Source organism: Lepidochelys kempii, chromosome 2 (genome assembly GCF_965140285.1).
Source record: "Lepidochelys kempii isolate rLepKem1 chromosome 2, rLepKem1.hap1, whole genome shotgun sequence".
NCBI lineage: Eukaryota > Metazoa > Chordata > Testudines > Cheloniidae > Lepidochelys > Lepidochelys kempii.
In genome coordinates, this window is record NC_136381.1 from 243,252,549 (window position 1) to 243,271,097 (window position 18,549).

General features: G+C 41.0%; 1 protein-coding gene across 6 annotated transcripts in view; it reads left to right on the plus strand.

Annotated features, from left to right (window-relative positions):
• Positions 1-18,549, plus strand: part of CREM (cAMP responsive element modulator) — an 83,655-nt gene that overhangs the window by 40,231 nt on the left and 24,875 nt on the right. For 2 of the 6 annotated variants that reach the window (XM_073334446.2, XM_073334454.2), the window contains 3 exons: positions 3,180-3,326; positions 9,964-10,061; positions 10,370-10,512. In XM_073334446.2, coding sequence (XP_073190547.1) covers positions 3,312-3,326; positions 9,964-10,061; positions 10,370-10,512 — 256 coding nt within the window. In that variant the 5' untranslated portion in view covers positions 3,180-3,311. Of the gene's footprint in view, positions 1-3,179; positions 3,327-9,963; positions 10,062-10,369; positions 10,513-18,549 lie in introns of those variants that run through there. The other 4 variants (XM_073334455.2, XM_078851849.1, XM_073334453.1 and 1 more) reach the window with 4 other exon arrangements.

Consider the following 18,549-nt stretch of genomic DNA (forward strand, 5'->3'; position numbering starts at 1 on the left):
TTATGTTTGCCTGGCTCTTTTTAGAATCATAGAAACATAGAATTGGAGGGAACCTTGAGAAGTCATCGAGTTCAGACTTCTGCACTGTTGTAGAACCAAGTAAACCTAAGACCATCCCTAAAAGGCGTTTGTCCAACCTGTTTTTACAACCCTCCAATGATTCCACAACATCCATTGGAAGCCAATTCCAGAGCTTAATTTCCCTTATAGTTAGAAAGATTTTCCTAATATCTAACCTAAAATCTCCCTTGCTGCAGATTAAGCCAATGGCTTTTTGTCCAATCTTCAGTGGACATGGAGAACAGTTGATCCAGTCCTCTTTATAACAGCCCTTAATATATTTGAAGACTATTATCAGGTCCCCCAGGTCATCTTTTCTGAAAACTATACATGGCTAGTGTTTTAACCTTTCCTTATACCCCAGGTTTTCTAAATCTTTTGTCATTTTTGTTACTCTCCTCTCGACTTTCTCCAGTTTGTTCACATTTTTCCTAACCTGTGGCACCCAGAATTGGACATAGCACTTTAGCTGAGGCCTCACCAGTGCCTTGTAGAGTGAGACAGTTACCTCCCGTGTCTTACATATGACACTCCTGTTAATATACCCCAGAATGATATTAGTCTTTTTTGCCGGTGCATCATATTTTGATTTATATTCAATCTGTTATCCACTAGAACCCCCAGATCGTTTTCAGCAGCACTACCACCTAACCAGTATTCCCTATTTTGTAGTTGTGCATTTGATTTTTCCTTCCTAAGTGAAGTACTTTTCACTTGTCCTTATTGAATTTCATCTTGTTGAATTCAGATCAGTTCTCCAATTTGTCACGGTCATTTTGAATTCTAATCCTGTCCTCCAAAGTGCTTGCAATCCTTCCCAGCTTGATGTCATTTTCAAATATTATAAGCATACTTTCCACTCCATTTTCAAAGACATTAAATGACAATACTGAATAGTACTGGACCCAGGACTGACCACTGTGGGATCCCACTAGATACGCTTTCCCAGTTTAACAGCAAAGCATTGATAAGCACTCTTTGCGTATGCTCTTTCAACCAGATGTGCACCCACCTTTTAGTAATTTAATCTAGACCCCATTTCCCTAGTTCGCTTATGAGAATGTGACATGGGACTATGTCAAAAGCCTTCATAAAATGAAGACATATATCTACTGTTTTTCCCCTATGCACTAGGCACTGACACTATCAAAGAATTAAATTAAGTTGGTTTGGTATGATTTGTCCTTGACAAATCCATGCTGGCTATTCCTTATGACCCTATTATCTTACAGGTGCTTACAAATTTATTGTTTAATAATTCTGTAGTATGTATTGACAATTTAGAATACTTTGAAAATATTTAGAATCAACCCTTGTTCGTTCCTTGTAATGGCTCTTGTGTGACGCCAATTACATGGAGTTAAAATCTGGATCATATTCTGAGTTCATATTAGAATCATAGACTTTAAGGTCAGAAGGGACCATTATGATCGTCTAGTCTGACCGGCTGCACAACACAGGCCACAGAATCTCACCCACCCACTCCTGTAACAAACCTCTAACCTATGTTTGAGCTATTGAAGTCCTCAAATCATGGTTTAAAGACTTTGAGGTGCAGAGAATCCTCCAGCAAGTGACCCGTGCCCCACGCTGCAGAGGAAGGGGAAAAATCCCCAGGGCCTCTGCCAATCTGCCATGGAGGAAAATTCCTTCCCAACCCTAAATATGGCGATCAGCTAAACCCTGAGCATGTGGGCAAGACTCACCAGCCAGAGACCCAGGAAAGAATTCTCTGAAGTAACTCAGATCCCACCCCATCTGACATCCCATCATAGGCCATTGGGCATATCTACCGCTAATAGTCAAAGATCAATTAATTGCCAAAATTAGGCTATCCCATCATATCTTCTACAAATCCTATGAATTTGTCTTTGTTCTTTTCTTCTATATCACCTTTTCTTCTTGTGTCCAGGATTAGGGATGATTTGCCAGAGACAGATTCAGATCCATTACAGTAATCTTTAAAATCTTCCTTTTGCTTCATGACTGTTTTCAGTCTTGTTTACCTCTCCATAGGACAATATTTCCATCATTTCAACATCTCTGGCAGCTGGATGGCTGTAGGCATTTCTAAGTGTTCTTTTAATCTAGAATGGCGTATGCTCTAAATTTAGAGGTATCATAATTCAACAAGATGTCTCACAAAATTTGGTTTTAGAGACCCAGAAAAGAGAAAATTGTGCTGTCAATTATTTAAGGTTTACTGGAGCCTTTTAAAGGGGTTATGACTACCTTTTGGCAAACAAACTGATACAATTTAACATGTTCCACCATAGGGATTAGAATATTCTTCTCCCAACCAATACCTGGATCTCTGATAGGCTTTACTACTGCACCAGAGATTAAAGGAGGAAGATTTTGTTGTAGAATACTGTAAGAAAAAGAGGCCAGCATGATTGCTAATCTGGGTAAGAAACCATATTCCTCCACCATGTCAGCCTTGAGGATTGAAAATCATCAGTTGTGGTGTATTGTTGTTTATATTGCAGTAGTGTTGAGAGGCACTTGCCCCATTGTGCTAGGTGTTTTATGAACATAATACAGATACAGTCCTTGCTTTGAAGAGTTTACAATCCAAGTATCGCTTTAGTGATACAACTGTTTTATTATGGGAAAAAATTGTCCTCTACATTAGAACATCTTCCTGAAGAATACAAGTAGAAAGCCAAAGATTGGATAAAAGGGGACCAAAGGATTTCATACCACTGATTGAGAGTATCCTATCATGATTGGATTTGTTCACCCCATACTGATACTTCTAGCTGAGAGCTCTGTGATTCTGTCCTATAGTACAAGCCATGGGTAGAAGATTTAGTCTTTGAAAGCTTGGAGATCTTTAATAAAAAACAGACGGGTCCTTGAAAAATTGACTAAAGGTCAAAATTTTAAAAAGTGACAAGTGGTTTTTTTGGTCACCAATTTGAGACAGCTTAAAGGTATGTAATTAGCACAAATAGTAATAATTTTGTCCTAGTAATAAGTAGTATAGTGTGTATTTTTTTTCTTGCAGTTTGGCTCAAAATTTTATCATTTAACTTATCTGTGTTATTGCTTTTTGCAGTATTAAATTGAAATCCACAATGCACTTTGTTTAAACATGATTATCATAATTTTTGCAGGTTTCTGTAGCTGGATCAAGTGCTGGAAGAGGATCTCCAGCTGTAACTCTAGTACAGTTGCCTTCTGGTCAAACTGTACACGTCCAGGGAGTGATTCAAGCCACACAGCCATCAGTGATTCAGTCAACACCAATGCAGGCTGTTCAGGTTAGCTGTCCTTTATATTTTTTGCTGTAGATATTGATTATTTTAAGCTTGTGGTTTCTCCTCCTCCCCCACCCCCGTTTTGAAACCTCCACCTTGGATTTTCAACTTTCCATCTTCTTTCTCACCAGTGGATAGAAAACCCACTTCTACCATGATGCCCAGGGGTAATGGCCAACTGACAATAGCTAGGCAGGTGGTGTGTAGAGATTCATTTATATTTCTTGTTTATCTTTTAAAGAAATGATGCCTTGGAACCCTCAATTTGTGCAATAGCAAACTTGTATAATCACATGGTCCTATTTTAATGACTTTTCCACTTTGTTTCCTCATTGGTTGTTCTGCTCCTCCTTGTCTCAAATGGGATTATTAACTTTTCAGTGCGTAGATTATCTCTTCAATGTATTAGTAGAAAGTCTAGAATAATGGGGCCCCATTGAGAGTATCTGGGAGCAATACAAATAAAAGTATTATAAATACAGCTTCTCTTCTTATTGTTTATAATTAGCAGCATCCATTATTGCATCTGGGTTTGCTTTACATGATATACTGGTCGATAAAAAATTAAAAATGGCTACAAAACAAGTAGCATATATTTGGCAAACCTTCACAAGCCTGATCTTGTTTAAGTTAGAGGACGGGGACCAGTGTACTAAGCACCAGGAGTTTTCAGAGCTTCTCATAAGTGAAAAGACTGAATAAAAATATCTTACAACTACTACTGAAGTGGTTTAGGAGTATTTGCTGTGAGTGGCAATACCTTGCCTAATCCTCAGGGCCGGCTCTAGGCTTTTTGCTGCCCCAAGGGGAATGCCGCCAAAGCAAAAAAAAAAAAAAAGGGGGCGGGGGCAGGGGGGCGGAATGCCACGCTTGAAAAGTGCCGCCCCAAGCATGTGCTTGGTTTGCTGGTGCCTAGAGCCGGCCCTGCTAATCCTGTCCTCAGCTCACTCAAATTTTACTCTTGACAGTGAAAAGTGTTCCTTCCAAAGAGAGGTGGTCTCTTAGACAACTGGAATCTAACCACTCTTATCAAGGACTTGAGAGACCTCAAATTTCACCCAGAAATTATTTGGCAACACATAGAGCACAAGAGCAATATGTTCTCACTGGACTGCTTGAAAGGCAGGCAGCCACATGCTGCATTCGCTGAAGCTTCTGAGTAGCTTTCAAGTTTAGCCCCAGTTAGATAACAAAGAGACGTATAAACATGGTGAGGATGTGTCTGTGAGGGAGGAGTACATTCTCTTAACCAGTGGAAAGTGAAATACTGAACTTCTCGCCCTGCTGCTATCTGGGACATGTATGTAGTATGGAGCCTGGCAAGAACCCAAGATAGTGGACTACAGGAGTAGGAGGCCCAAGCTTTGGGCTGGACCACACTTTGGCAGCCGCACCAGTGTTTGAGTTTCAAAAGAAAATACTGCTTTCAAAAGTAATGTACAGCAGACTCAGCTCTACCAATAAAACAAACAAATATCTGAGAGCCCTTCTCACTTGCTATAATCACCATTTTTCAACTCAGTTTAGTTTGGAACAAACATAAAAAAATAAAATATTTGCCCCATGGCTTGAAGTCACCCAGCAAGAGAAGCATTTCCCCTGGGTTTCTCACCAACCATCTCTTTTATTAGGGGAATAGGAACCAACTGCTCTCCCGTAACGGATATTGGGCCAATTACAGCTGCTCTGTCTTCTTCCACAATCAGGGTGGAAGGAAGGAAGCACTTGTGCCCAGTTAACCCTGGCTGGTTGCTTCCTTTTTTCCTTACCTTTGCGGGGAGGGATAGCTCAGTGATTTGAGCATTGGCCTGCTAACCTCAGGGTTGTGAGTTCAATCTCTGAGGGGGCCATTTAGGGATCTGGGGGGAAAAATTAGGGATTGGTCCTGCTTTGATTGGGGGTTTGGACTAGAAGACCTCCTGAGGTCCTTTCCAACCCTGATATTCTATGATTCTATGAATATGGTTATTAAAGGGAGAGAGGGTGTTTCTGTCCTGACGGGGTTCTAAAGGGCCAGTATACCCCATAACATGAGCAGTTATAGATTTAATCAGATCCTTAAAGTATTCTCCCCATCCAATCAGCAGCACCTCCTTATTCAGCTGGCTTTCACCCAGGACCCTACTGGACACTGGGACACTGAGGAAATGGTATAATCTGTGTTTCACTAAAAGAAGCTTAATGTCATCTGCATATTGATGATATGGTGCCTGTACCTGCACACAGTCTCCTGCCCCCTTCTGCCCCGTGGCTTCACAAGAGGTTGAACAAGAAGGGTGACAAAGACTGAGTATTTTGGGGTACCGCAGCCTTTTGAGTGAAAAAGCTGTTGCCCAAAATTAGGGATCTTAACTGCTCTGCATTGTGGCGAATGTTTTGCATTTCAGCTCACTCTTTGAAGTTCGTTTCTGTTTTCCACCCAGTCCGCTCTGCATTTTGCCAGGTGTCTACAACAGATTCATAGGAGGGAGGAAGAAAGAGGGACTGAAGGGTCTTTACCCACCCTGCCCTTAAACTTTAACTTGGCCTTGTAGTTAAACACCAATCTAGAGCTGTGAGCTGGAGTAGAGCTGGGAAGGAATGGAGATGGTGAAAGCCTGTAGAACCAGCAGCTCTGGCTGCTCTCTAATGAAGTCTTTTTTTCTTCTGGTAATCCCTCACGAAACAGCAAGTGTTAAGTATTTTTATCATATCATTAAAAAAAATCCATAGCTACAGAACTCATTACAGCAACCAAATTGTATAGCCCTTTCATTGGTATAACCCCCAATTATATGTACAGATAGCCAAGAAATTACATGTATTGATTTTGGCCACTTTCTCCACATTTTGAAGATGTATGCTACATACTTGAGGCTAGGTCTCCTAGTGCAGGGGTTCTCAACCTTTTTCTTTCTGAGTTGTCCCGCCTCTCCTCTCCCTCCCTCCCCCTCATGCACACACACATGATATAAAAACTCCACGGCCCACCTGTGCCACAACAACTGATTTTCTGCATATAAAATCCTGGGCTGACACTAGGGGATAGCAAGTGGGGCAATTGCCTGGGGCCCCATGCCACAGAGGCCCCCACAAAGCTAAGTTGCTCAGGCTTCGGCTTCAGCCCTGGGTGGGCAGGGCTCAAGGACCCAGGCTTCAGACCCATGTGGTGTAGCTGCAGTTTTCTGCCATGAGCCTCAGTGAGTCGAACTCTGGCCCTGCTTGGCAGACCACCTGAAACCTGCTTGCGGCCCCCCAGGGGAGCCCCGGACCTCTGGTTGAGAACCACTGTCCTAATGTATCTCAGCAGTGCACATCAGAGAAGGGTCCTCAAGGAGACCACTCTGCCTGACATTATTGCTGGATAGCATCATGTTCCTGTCTTGCCCCTTGGACCGCTGACATGCCTCCAACCTGCCTTGGAGTGACCCTGTGCCTAGGCTAAGGGAATCCTTAAGGCAACTTTTTTAAGTCCCCTTTGCCAATCTTCGTGATTTCTGTGAGAGAAATGAGCAGAACCTCCACAAATTGATTCTGCTCATCCGAGCTGGGTTTTGCAGTCTAGTTTAAAATTAGGTTTGTGCACAGTTGCAGAAGTACCTCTCATTATGTTTTTGAATTATGTGGATGCTTCATTTTACTGTGTATGTCGCACACTATCCTAGCAAGCGCCATACTGTTTTGAGCAAAATGGTTTTGAGCAGAAATGGAATTGCAGTTAAATCAGTAAAGGAAAAGAGACGTTAGGTTTCTTTTGTTTACAGTAACCTATAGGTCTTTGAAGTCATGGTCTCTGACTGTTTATACTTTTGGGATGAGGTGTCCTAATGCCACAAGTTTTCAGAATCTTCCAGGAAGTCATGCCCTTTCGGATCCACTCAAGTTCTGCTTTGTGCCACAAGCATTTAGGGCCCTAGGTTATGTGAGACAGGTACAGCAATAGTCTGAGTTCTATCTTTTCTGATGTTAGCTCCAGGTGTAGGAACCTTTACTGTGTCCAAGTCTGACTCTGTTAGACTTCTAGCTCACTTTTGTTGAATTAAGTTAATAGTTAGACTATCTAAATTACCTAATCTACAAAAAATGTAGTTTTTGCTTTTCTCTATGTGAATATGCTATTTTCCATTTAACTAATGTAACTGCACAGTTCCACTTTTGCGCATATCCTACACAACTGTGGACTGAGCAGTTAAATGAATCATGTAAATAGTGTTTTGCCTTACTCAGTTAATCGCAGTTTCAGTTTTGCACAAAATAATATCTGCTGGTATAGACTGTGGTTTAGCTGTGCAGTTTTTTGTATTTAAAATCTCCCAACCTGAAATTAATATGTAAAAAATGGTGCTAATGCAACTCTAAGAAAATGTGAAAATGTCAACTCACAAAAGTCAAGAAAGTTCTAAAGTTAAAGTTTGCACACTAATACTAACCTAGCCCCTGTGCACATGTGGTATGTAGTATTTTAGATGATCATTTATGTTTTTAAACGTATTCCTTAATTTCTGGATGGTAACTTAATTTCTGTGGCTGTGGTGAGGTTATCACAGCAACTTTAACTTTTGCATGTCATGTATATTGTGCATTAGCATTGAAGTTAAAGTTAAAGTTATGTTCGTATGACATTTTGCATTTAGTATTTAGTTTGACTTTGGTATTAAGTTGAAATTGATTAATGCTATAATTGCAATTTAAGAAATGGTTATGTTTTACTAGCTGATGGCACTCTACATTTTTGAATGGATGTGATTAACAACATGGATGTATGCATTCACCTCTGACGTTTTTTTGGCTAAAATTAGAAATATAGAATTTGGATTACCTTTATTTCTCCAAACTGGAGATCACCGCACAGAAAAAAATTAATGTATGTTTCAAATTGGTGTCCGGTTGGTGATCTATGATGGAAATGTCAGAATTCAAATTTGGGCATAGTCCTATAGTTTATAATGAATGAGCGTACCAAATTTCAAGGTTCCACCACACTGAACATGGAAATTATTTACATGTAGGGCTCCATGTCTGTCATGGAGGTCGCAGAAGTCACAGATTCCGTGATTTTCCCTGATCTCCACAACTTCTGCAGGGGCCTGTGTGGCTGACCCCAAGGCTGCCCAAGCTGCTGGCCCCTGGGACAGCCACACCAGCCACTGCTCTAGCGGCCCCTGGCAGTGGTCGCTAGCCGGCCGGCTTGAGCAATCCCTGCTCTGATAGACCTGGGCAGAGTAAGGCTATGTCTACACGAAAAGCTAGCAGTGTGATTCCTCTGCTTGTGTACACGCTCTTGCGTTAGCTCTTGCCAAGCTAGCGCAAGTATAAATGGCAGTGAGGCTGTGGTAGCACGTGTGGTAGCAACGGAGGCACAGCCCAGATGTGCCAAATATGTATCCACAGCTAAGCTGTGCTTCCATTCCCCCTACCTGTGTTAATGTGGCTATGCTGTTGTTTATGCTCGTACTTGCTCGATCAGAACTAATGCAAGTATGTGTGCATGAGCAGGGAATCACAGCCTAGCTCATAGTGTATATGTAGCCTATAAGTCATTCACCCTTGTGATGGGTTGCCCCCACCCCCGGGATGCCATCTGATACACTGGGGTGCCACTGAGCCTGCCTGTTCCACCACCCTGGACTCCCTTACACTGTCCTGCTGAACCAGGCCCTCAAGCCTCTCCAGCACACACATAGGTAGGGACACACCCAGCTGCAGAAAGACACAGACACTGAAATCAGCACTGCATGGGAAGGCTTCAGCTAAGGAATTGCCCAGCACTCAAGTGCACACCTCCTCTGGAGTGTAAATCCAAAATGTTATTGTCTTGCACTGCACTGAGAATTGTGCAGCGTAAGCTCATAAAATTCACTCCCTCCCTCCCTCAATGTGGAGGAAGATATGCACAGTTTTTTGCACCCCAGTTATGAATTCCACAAACTGGTTTTAGAGAAAACAAAACAAGGTTATTAACTACAGAAGATAGAGCTCAGTGCTTCTCCCTATCTCTGTCTTTGTTTCTTAGATGTTTCCAGCAGTCTTCCTGGGCAGGGATTCAGTGAAGAACAACCACTCATTATGTCACTTCCCTGACTTACATAGGTCAGGACTTCCCTGACTTACATATGCCGGGAATCCTTTGTTTTCCAGTGTGGTTCCTCCCCCTCTCCCTGCCATGGAAAAATACTGGTATTCTATCATGGAGTCCAGTACCAGGTGACATGATCACATGGCCCCGCAGTGTCAAAGTAGCCATGAGTCAAAGGTCTTGTTTGTAGCATCCCAGGAATGTGGGAGATTAGCATCTTCAAAGACCTTTTGTTCTCCCTAATGGTTCATTGCCTGGTCCCCAGCTAACCAGCCACACTGATTGCATTTTGTCTGGTGGGCATTCCCCAGGTGCAAACACTTTTGTAGTACAGATGTATAGTCAATATTCCTAACTTTAGATACAAAAATGATACATGCATACAAATATGATAATCCTATTCAGTAAATCATAATCTTTCCAATGATAGCTCACAAGACCCATCTTGCATAAAATATGTCTTAGATATGCTATAATCATATTATAACAATAATTCTATGAAGAATATGTGGTGTAGTGTCACAACCCTGTTACCAGCATCTGTATTGTATAAGATGATGAATTTCAGAAATTTTGGAATTATAGGTAACATCAGTTGCAAATGCAGAGGACTCTGCAGACTCGGAGGGTGTAACTGATTCTCAAAAACGTAGAGAGATTCTTTCAAGAAGGCCTTCATACCGGTAAGTTTATGCTTTTTTAAAATGAGCTTAACTGCCACATACTACTCGTATTACTACTGTTATGACCTGAAGAAGAGCTCTGTGTGTGCTCGAAAGCTTGTCTCTATCACCATTCAGAAGTTGGTCCAATAAAGATATTACCTCACCCACCTTGTCTCGCAAATATCCTGGGACCAACACGGCTACAACATTCCATACATGCTACTCATAGTATAAATATCAGTAAAAGACAGTCCTCAAAATGTTTCTCATACGGGCATTGATTTTAAATCTGTAGTTTAAATTAAATTGTTTAAATTATGTTTTAGAAAAATTCTGAATGAACTATCTTCTGATCCTACTGGTGTCCCTAAGATTGAAGAGGAAAAGTCAGAGGAAGAAGGAACACCTTCTGGCATCCCTGCAATGGCAGTACCAACCAGCCTATATCAGACTAGCACAGGGCAATACAGTATGTATGCTAAGATACAGTATAGCATTTTAATTTAAAAAAATCTGATACTATCTTTTGCTGAATTTAAAAATAGCAGAGTGAAAAATAGAGAGAACTATTTGGACCAGGAAAAAGTGAATGAGATTTATCTTCATATTTGTCCAAGAGGATTGCAGATTGCATCTTCTGCCACATCATATTAGCAAAAATAAAACTTTTTCTTGTCTGTTTCCCCCCAACCTCAAAGCCTCTGTTAATTTCCCAAACTTGGGGTCATTTTGAAATTGTACTGTGCTTTAAAGAATGGAAGAACCAGGTATTGGCTGAACGAGCAAAATGTAGGTGTCTCTCTTGTCTTTTCCATAGACAGGTATTTGTATTTGTATATTATTAGAATTTTTTATAACTGTATTGTTTTAAAGTTGTATTAAATGCGCATGTTGATTGGAAAATGTTGATTAAAACATCAATACAGTGCAATACAAAGTTGTATGTGACTATGGCTCACTTTTTGTCTTAAAAATGTAATACCATTTTGCTAATCTAATGCAAAATATCAATACTATCAAATTATGTGGTGTGAAATAGAGTATTCATTGTATTTTAATTTCTACTTGTGTCAGTAATCAAGTCATCTGAAGAATGTGTGTACTGTATGGTAACTTATTGCATGTCACATTGTACAAATTATAGTTTTCATCCTATTTATGGTTAAGGCTAAGATTTTGTCATGGTTATTTTTAATAAAAGTCATGGACACATCATCGGCAATAAACAAAAATGCACAGAAGCTGTGACCTGTCTGTGACTTTTGCTGCTGTGTCTCCGATGAGACACAGCATCCGATGAAGTGAGCTGTAGCTCACGAAAGCTTATGCTCAAAGAAATTGGTTAGTCTCTAAGGTGCCACAAGTACTCCTTTTCTTTTTGTGAATACAGACTAACACAGCTGCTACTCTGAAATGTGTCTCTATGGTTTCCCCCGCCTCCATGGTGGCTGGGAGCTCTGGGGTTCCCCCTCTGCCAGTGGTAGCTGGGAGCTGCAGAGTGACCGTATTTCCCAAAGAGAAAATGGCACACCCCAGCCACTTGCCGAGGCGTCCTCCGCCCCTGCACGAGGCTGTTGCCCCGTTGACGGAACCCTGAGGAGGGCCCCCTCAGGAGTCTGTCACCTGTTGCTGGAACCTTGCAGGGGGCCCCCTGTCGCTGCTGTCGCCTGTCACTGGAACCCTGCCAGGGCCCCGCTGGCTGCCAACTCGAGTCCCACAGCCCCTGGGGCTGAAGCAGAGAATGACCATGACCTCCATGATATAAACATAACATTGTTTATGGTATGAATTGACATATAATTTGTAATGAGATAGAGACCATAATTTAGGGATAAGCACAGGAGGGAAAGGTACAATGGAACTTTCTCGCTTATCTCTCAGTTTTCTGACTTTTGATTGATTGATCTTCCAATCTTCCTGTCGCATTAATAATAATTTTTCTGTATGGAATTAACCATAAGCTACAATTTCGAACTGCTCATCCTTTTTCTCTAAACAGTGGTAGAAAAAATAGCTTCATAGCAGTATTCCTCAAAGATTTTTTTTGCTTTATTTACGTGTCAAACATTTCACACCTCACTATGAATGTTAGATTTTGCAGTCATTTCTCTTCTGTAGGTTGAATTTCCTTTAATCTTTTTCCTTTTTATATAAAGTTTTTTATAGCATTAAAAACAAAGAATTTACTGTTACAGTGAGTCATTTATGTCTCAGGTCTTCTCGTGTCAAAATAATGAAGATTTTTATTAAAAACAGCAGTGTATTTTCTCCTACACAATGGCAGGAAAATGGCAAGGAGGTCTGCTTCTTCTGAAGCATGTAAATGAGAACAGAGGACTCCTATTAAAATGTTAACAATGGAACTTAGAAAAGGATAGATGGCTCTTTCTAAATAAATTAATTCTTTAAATGTTCTTAGAATTCCTCTAGCTATTCTTTATCATTTGTAAAAGTAAAATGATTTTATCAACACTGAGAAGGTCAGGCTTGACAAAGCCATCGCTGGGATGATTTAGTTGGGTGTTGGTCCTGCTTTGAGCAGTGGGTTGGACTAGATGACCTGCTGAGGTCCCTTCCAACCCTGATATTCTATGATTCTATGAAAACAAAATTTACGTTTAACACTGAACTACTAATTACTATTCTAAATATTCATTATTACTCTGGTTGTAGAGATGTTAATGGTGATGACCAAATTAAGGTTCTGTAGAACAGTGTTTCAAAACCAGGGGTCCGGGGCCTCGTGGGGGGCTGCAAGCAGGTTTCAGGTGGTCCGCCTAGCAGAGCCAGTGTTAGACTTGCTGGGGCTCAGGGCAGAAAGCTGAAGCCACACCGCATGGGACTGAAGCCCAGGTCCCTGAGCCCTGCCACCCGGGACTGCGGCTGAAGCCTGAGCAACTTAGCTTTGTGGGGGCCTCTGTGGCATGGGGCCCCAGGCAATTGCCCCTCTTGCTATCCCCTAATGCCGACCAGGCTTTTATATGCAGAAAACCAGTTGTTGTGGCACAGGTGGGCAGTCGAGTTTTTCTAGCATGGGCGGGGAGAGGGGGGAGGGCTCAGAAAGAAAAACGTTGAGAACCCTGCTGTAGAATATAAAAGTCCTTAAATTTGTTGGGTCTGAAAAGTAAGGGCATTGATAGTCACTCCTGCTAGATGCTGATTCCTAAATTCCCAGTGACTGCAATAGGAGTGCTCAGGACCTCTTGGGAGCTGCTCACAACTTGTACCACTATTTATTAGTTGTGTTCAGCTTTTCATTTTGGGTCGTCCTGACCAAACTACAGTTTTGTCAAGAGTCTCAGCATTGAAGTTATATTAAAAAATGTGAAGAATTCATTCCAAAACGTAGCCTTTTCAGGAAAACCTGGATAGGCTTGAAGGAATGGAAGTAGCAAAACACAAAGTAATAGAGTTGTTGAATGTATCCAAAACTGAAAAGAAAATAAGTGCCAGAAGAAACTATCTGCATTTGGAAATGAAACACAAATTCAATGATTACTTATGCTACGCAGCAACTTTCAGTACATATAAAAGAAGCTCTATATGAATTATAGTTAAATTTTGCTTTGTTGTAGTCAGTATGAATTTGGATGCTGATCTGAATGGAAACAGAATTGGGCCTTATGTGTAAAGGGTTAAACATTTCCATTAGTATCAAATACTATTACTGAGTGCTACAAAGAATAAATCTTCTTTCTGTGTAAAAATTCCTTTGGTCATGTTTTCAAACTTTTACTTTTCTTAACTATGTTCCCCATGTCTGAAATCATGTAGCCACCATTAATGGCAAAATTATTTTTTCTTCTTAAATATCACCGGTCTGTTAGTTTTGGGTTGGGTTGGTTCTAGTTGCAATGAGACATTTATCATCTTTGTCGTACAAGGGGAACTCCGTAGGGTCTGTGGAGGTGTATTGTAACAGACATACAATGAATCTTCAGTCCTACAGGTTTGCGATGAACTGGGAGTTAAAACATCTTAACTCAACAGCCAGGCAATCTGGGGACCTGTGTTTTCACTAGTCACATCATTGTCTTCCTCCTGGTGGCTAAGATCTGAGGTGTTGTTCAGTAAAGCCTGAAGAACTCCCATAATTGCATTAATCAGGACCACCACCTCCTGGGCTTCAGGATGTCAGCAGCAATCCTGGGCATTCTTGCATGAGTCTACTCCATGCTTTTCCACTTTCATTTTGGGATTCTTTGGAGAAAATACTCTCCACATGGCCATCTTCCCTCTTTTGGCTCAGGGATCGCTCTTGTCTAATCTGAAAGAACTCTTTAAAACTTTATTCTGATTATTTTTGCGACTGTTTAGTGAGTTTCTTTAAGAAATTTAACGTTTTAATATGAAATTAAGTGCAAATTTTAGTAACAAGAATTTTTAAAATTGTAATTGCATATCACTTTCCTTTGTTATAATTCACCAAAACTGTACTGACTAGTAGTGCAGGCGTTTTTCTCTATTTTAATTGGAATATTTGTTCAGTAAGACATCTACTTTGCAATAAGCAAAAGAAATTTATCACCAATGTCTGCTTGAATTAGCAGAGTCCATAAGAAATTTAATGAAATTTTATTTAATCTAATTTTTAAAAGGCTTTGGCTTGAGCCTGATCTAGAAGTGTCCTGCTGCATGCTTTTCTTCCCTCAAATAAGAAGTCATGCTGATAGCTTAGAACAACATGTTCTGCATTTTTAGACTGATTTCATGTACAGTATTTGTTAAATACATTTGCAGCAGTATGCTTCAATATTAGGCACTGTTCAAGAATGCAGATATCAACCTTCATATGTGACGATGAGCCTGGTTTGGGATCTCTGTTTTTAAATCTGTATCTTTTTGCAAGCAGTTTTCTTACTCCATAATTTAATAGTTCATTAACTAGATCTGAAAAAGTTCTTCATTGTATGTGAAAAGGACAAAAACCTTAAAACAAAATCCCGTCCACCTTTTATTGCAGTGAACTCAGTATATTGGATCTACCTTTGTTTAAGGGAATTACAGCAAAATGTTTCTTGAGATGCTTTTCGTTGTTGTCAGAATTGTCATGTGAAAGAAAAGTTAGAGTTGAGAGTCAATCCAAGTTGTAGTATTGATGGTCAGTTCCTGCTAAATAGTGGCAGTTGAAATTTAGGTTTGACCATTTGGAATTTACTATTGTTTTATAAAAATATACCATTTTGCCTAACTACTTCCTTTCGGTCTTGAGCTTCTAAGCACAGATCCTCAGCCACAGCAAGTTTGTCACTTCATTCCAGCCACTTACAATCCTAAGGAGCTGTTATGTCAGCCAAGAATCAACACAGTGTAAGGATGCCCTGGTCACTTCTCCTTTGTCAATTTCAGGGTGTGTAGGATGGAGGAAGGGATGAAGGTCCCTAGCAAACTGGAGGTTAAAAAAAAAAGTCATTTTTGGCAACTAATGCTACCCAGCATAGCGAAGAGTTAAAACAGGACACTGAGAGCCTGTATGCCTTCGCAGCCCTTTGATGAATGAGGACTATATGTCTTAGATGGAAGGTGGAGACAACATCTTGATTAGCTCTTGGAAATATTTCACCTTTCTGTCCAGCATCACATCAGTCTTGCCTGGGCTCAGTTCAGTCCAGCTTCTCTTCATCCAAAAACTAATTTCCTGTATACATTCTGACATGTTAGTAGAGGCAGTGGTTACATCAGCTGAGAATGAGAGAGAGAGAGTTGAATGGCATCGGCATAATGTTGGCAGCTAAGCCTTTGATGTCTCATTAACTCTCCCAGTGATCTTATGTATTGAAGAGAAGTGGGGATAGTATGGATCCCTGTGGGACGTCACAGGTGAGGGCCTTTGGAGAGGAGGAGCAGTTGTTTATCTCCATTCTCTGAGTTCTGTTGGAGAGGAACAATAGGAGTCTATACTGGCGGCCATTTACTCCTGCTATGTCATGTAGATGTGTTCGTAATACTTGGTGGTCCATTGTATCAAAGTGTGCGGAGAGGTCCACAGTATAAGCATGTTGATTTTACTTGTGTCCATGGCCATGAAGAGATAATCTTTTAGTGCCACTGGAGCCCTCACTGTGGTGAGTCCTGATTGTGAGGTATCCAGGAGATTGGCTGCTGTCACATGTTGCCTGAGCTTAGTGGTTACTATTTTCTAAATTATTTTGCCCAGAAACAGGAGATTGGAGATGGGACAGTAGTTGGAAAGATTTTCAGGGTTGAGTGTTGGCTTCTTGAGAGTTGGGCAAACTATTGTATTTTTCTAGGAGTTTGGTAGATGTGCTTCTCTGAAAGAGGCATTGACTGTTTCCATTAGAACTTTGCTTAATAGTTCTTCACTGGCTTTTACTGGTCGGGAGGGAAATAGATCTGTTTCACTGATTGTGATTCTAATATTTTTTCAGGGTTTCTTGAGTTTTGGCATGTGTGATGGGACCAAACTCGGTCATGGGGAGGGTAATGCAATCTAGTTAGGGGTAGAATTTTCTTTCTCAGTTAGCTGTATGTATGTATTTAGTTAATCTTATAATTAAAGATTGTTGACAGTTCTTCAAAGCTTTATTATTTGGATGTTCAGCCTATGCAGTCTGGGTTGATTAGGCAATTCACTATGCAAGATATCTCTGTAGGCCTTGATTCTGCCATATTGATTCTGAAGGAGTAGAAGGCTCATTTTGCCATCTTTACTGCAGTGGCATAGTCTTGTAAGTGTTATTTTGTGCTATGGTAGAGGGATTTAAAATGTTTTTTGAATCGCTGGAATTCTACCTTTCTAGATGTGCACTTCATCTGCCATAGCTCATCTGAGACTCATAGTGATCATTGTTGTCTGTGTGAATGGATGGCTTGGGCCAAGCTGTTGATAGTAGTGGACAACACGGTACTGTACTGTTGTACAAACTCATTTGCACCTTGGCCTTGTATTTGGGTGGCTTGTTCTCCTGGGATGAATGGAAAATGTAGGGTGTTCAGGAATCTTCAGGGGAGGACCAGCTTTGGTTGGTCACTACCTGATGGGAAGGAGAGAAGGGTCTGATCTCTGCCTGGATGAGGTGATGATTGGATCAGGAGATTGGTATGCTGGTGAAGTTTCCAGTTGCCAGTCCAGGACTGAAGATAGGATCCAACTTATCTCTGGCTGCATGCATAGGTCCAGAGATTGCCTGGGAGAATCCAATGGTTTCCATGTAAGCCATTAGAACATATGCTGCTGTAGAATTGACATTGTCTGTGAATGTTGAAGTTGTGAAGGACAAGAAATCTGGGGTATTCCAATACCATGCTGGGCAGCATCTCTATATGATCCTGCAGGAAGTTGACAGGGTTTCCATTGGAGGGATTGTACAACACCAGGAGTCCTAGGTACCTCTGGTCCTTCATCTCACTGGCCATATGGATGCGCTCAAATGTGTTGTTTCTGGGATGGAACATCTTGTGCATCCCAGGCTTGTGGGGAGCAGAAATACCAAACCCATGAAAAAAATGCAGAATTTGGGCTTGTTTTTGGCTTAATTGGCTTGTGAGTTGTTTGTTGGCTAGTTTTTGTCTTGTAGCTTGTTGGGCTTGTAGCTTGTTGATTCTGTTTTTGATCAGCTCCTGGCAAGCAGGGGCAAAGGGGGGAGAGAATCAGAGGTGCACAGCGAGCCTACCACAGTCCCAAACTGCACAACAGGGGGATCTAGTCACACAGAGTGTTGGGGTTCTTAGGGATTGGCTTGATTTTTGGCTTATTGTGAAAGTCGGGGTACGTATTTACAGTGTGAAAGTTGGCAACAGTGGCGGGAGCAGGACTGCTACTCCACCTCCTTTCTTTTTTCTGGTGCCTTCTGGAGTCTGTCTTGACTTGTGACATATAGAATATCCTGTGTGGACTTGCTGTGCTAGAGTCAGGTTGGATGTGGGATTGAACCATGCCTCAGTGATTCATGCAAGGTCAGCTGGTTCACTCAACGTTCTATACAGGGGGAATTTTCCAATACTCTACAAGCTAGCTGGAGGGCACCTGCACCATCTTATCTGGCCCTTTGTGCAAAGAAACTGGAACACGAACACCCCTACCTTTCAAAAGTTTTAACCACTTGAAGTACCAGTATGTGTATCTTGTGTCTAGATCAACTGTCAGTAATTGAAGGCCCTCTGATATGGGCTAAGCTTAATGCACTGTGTTGCATTTTAAAGAAAAACATCCTGTATTGCTGACCTCAGGTATTCAAAAATCGGAAGTCAAGACCCCCCGAAATCATCTAATATGTTTAAAAATCATAAGATTAAAAAATAATAAATATATTTTTATTTATCTTATACTTTAGGTTTCACATTTTACAGCCTTTTTCCACAACCATGAGGGGCAAAAACTTACTTTTTAAAAATAATGAAAGCTGAGATTCTCCTGAACTCTTATGACTCCAGAAGCTGAGACTTTAAGAAACACACCAAGTAACATGAGCCTCACAGTAAAATCATGAGTTGGCAACACTGCTATGCTTATAATAGATTTTTATGTACTATCACACAGCAACAT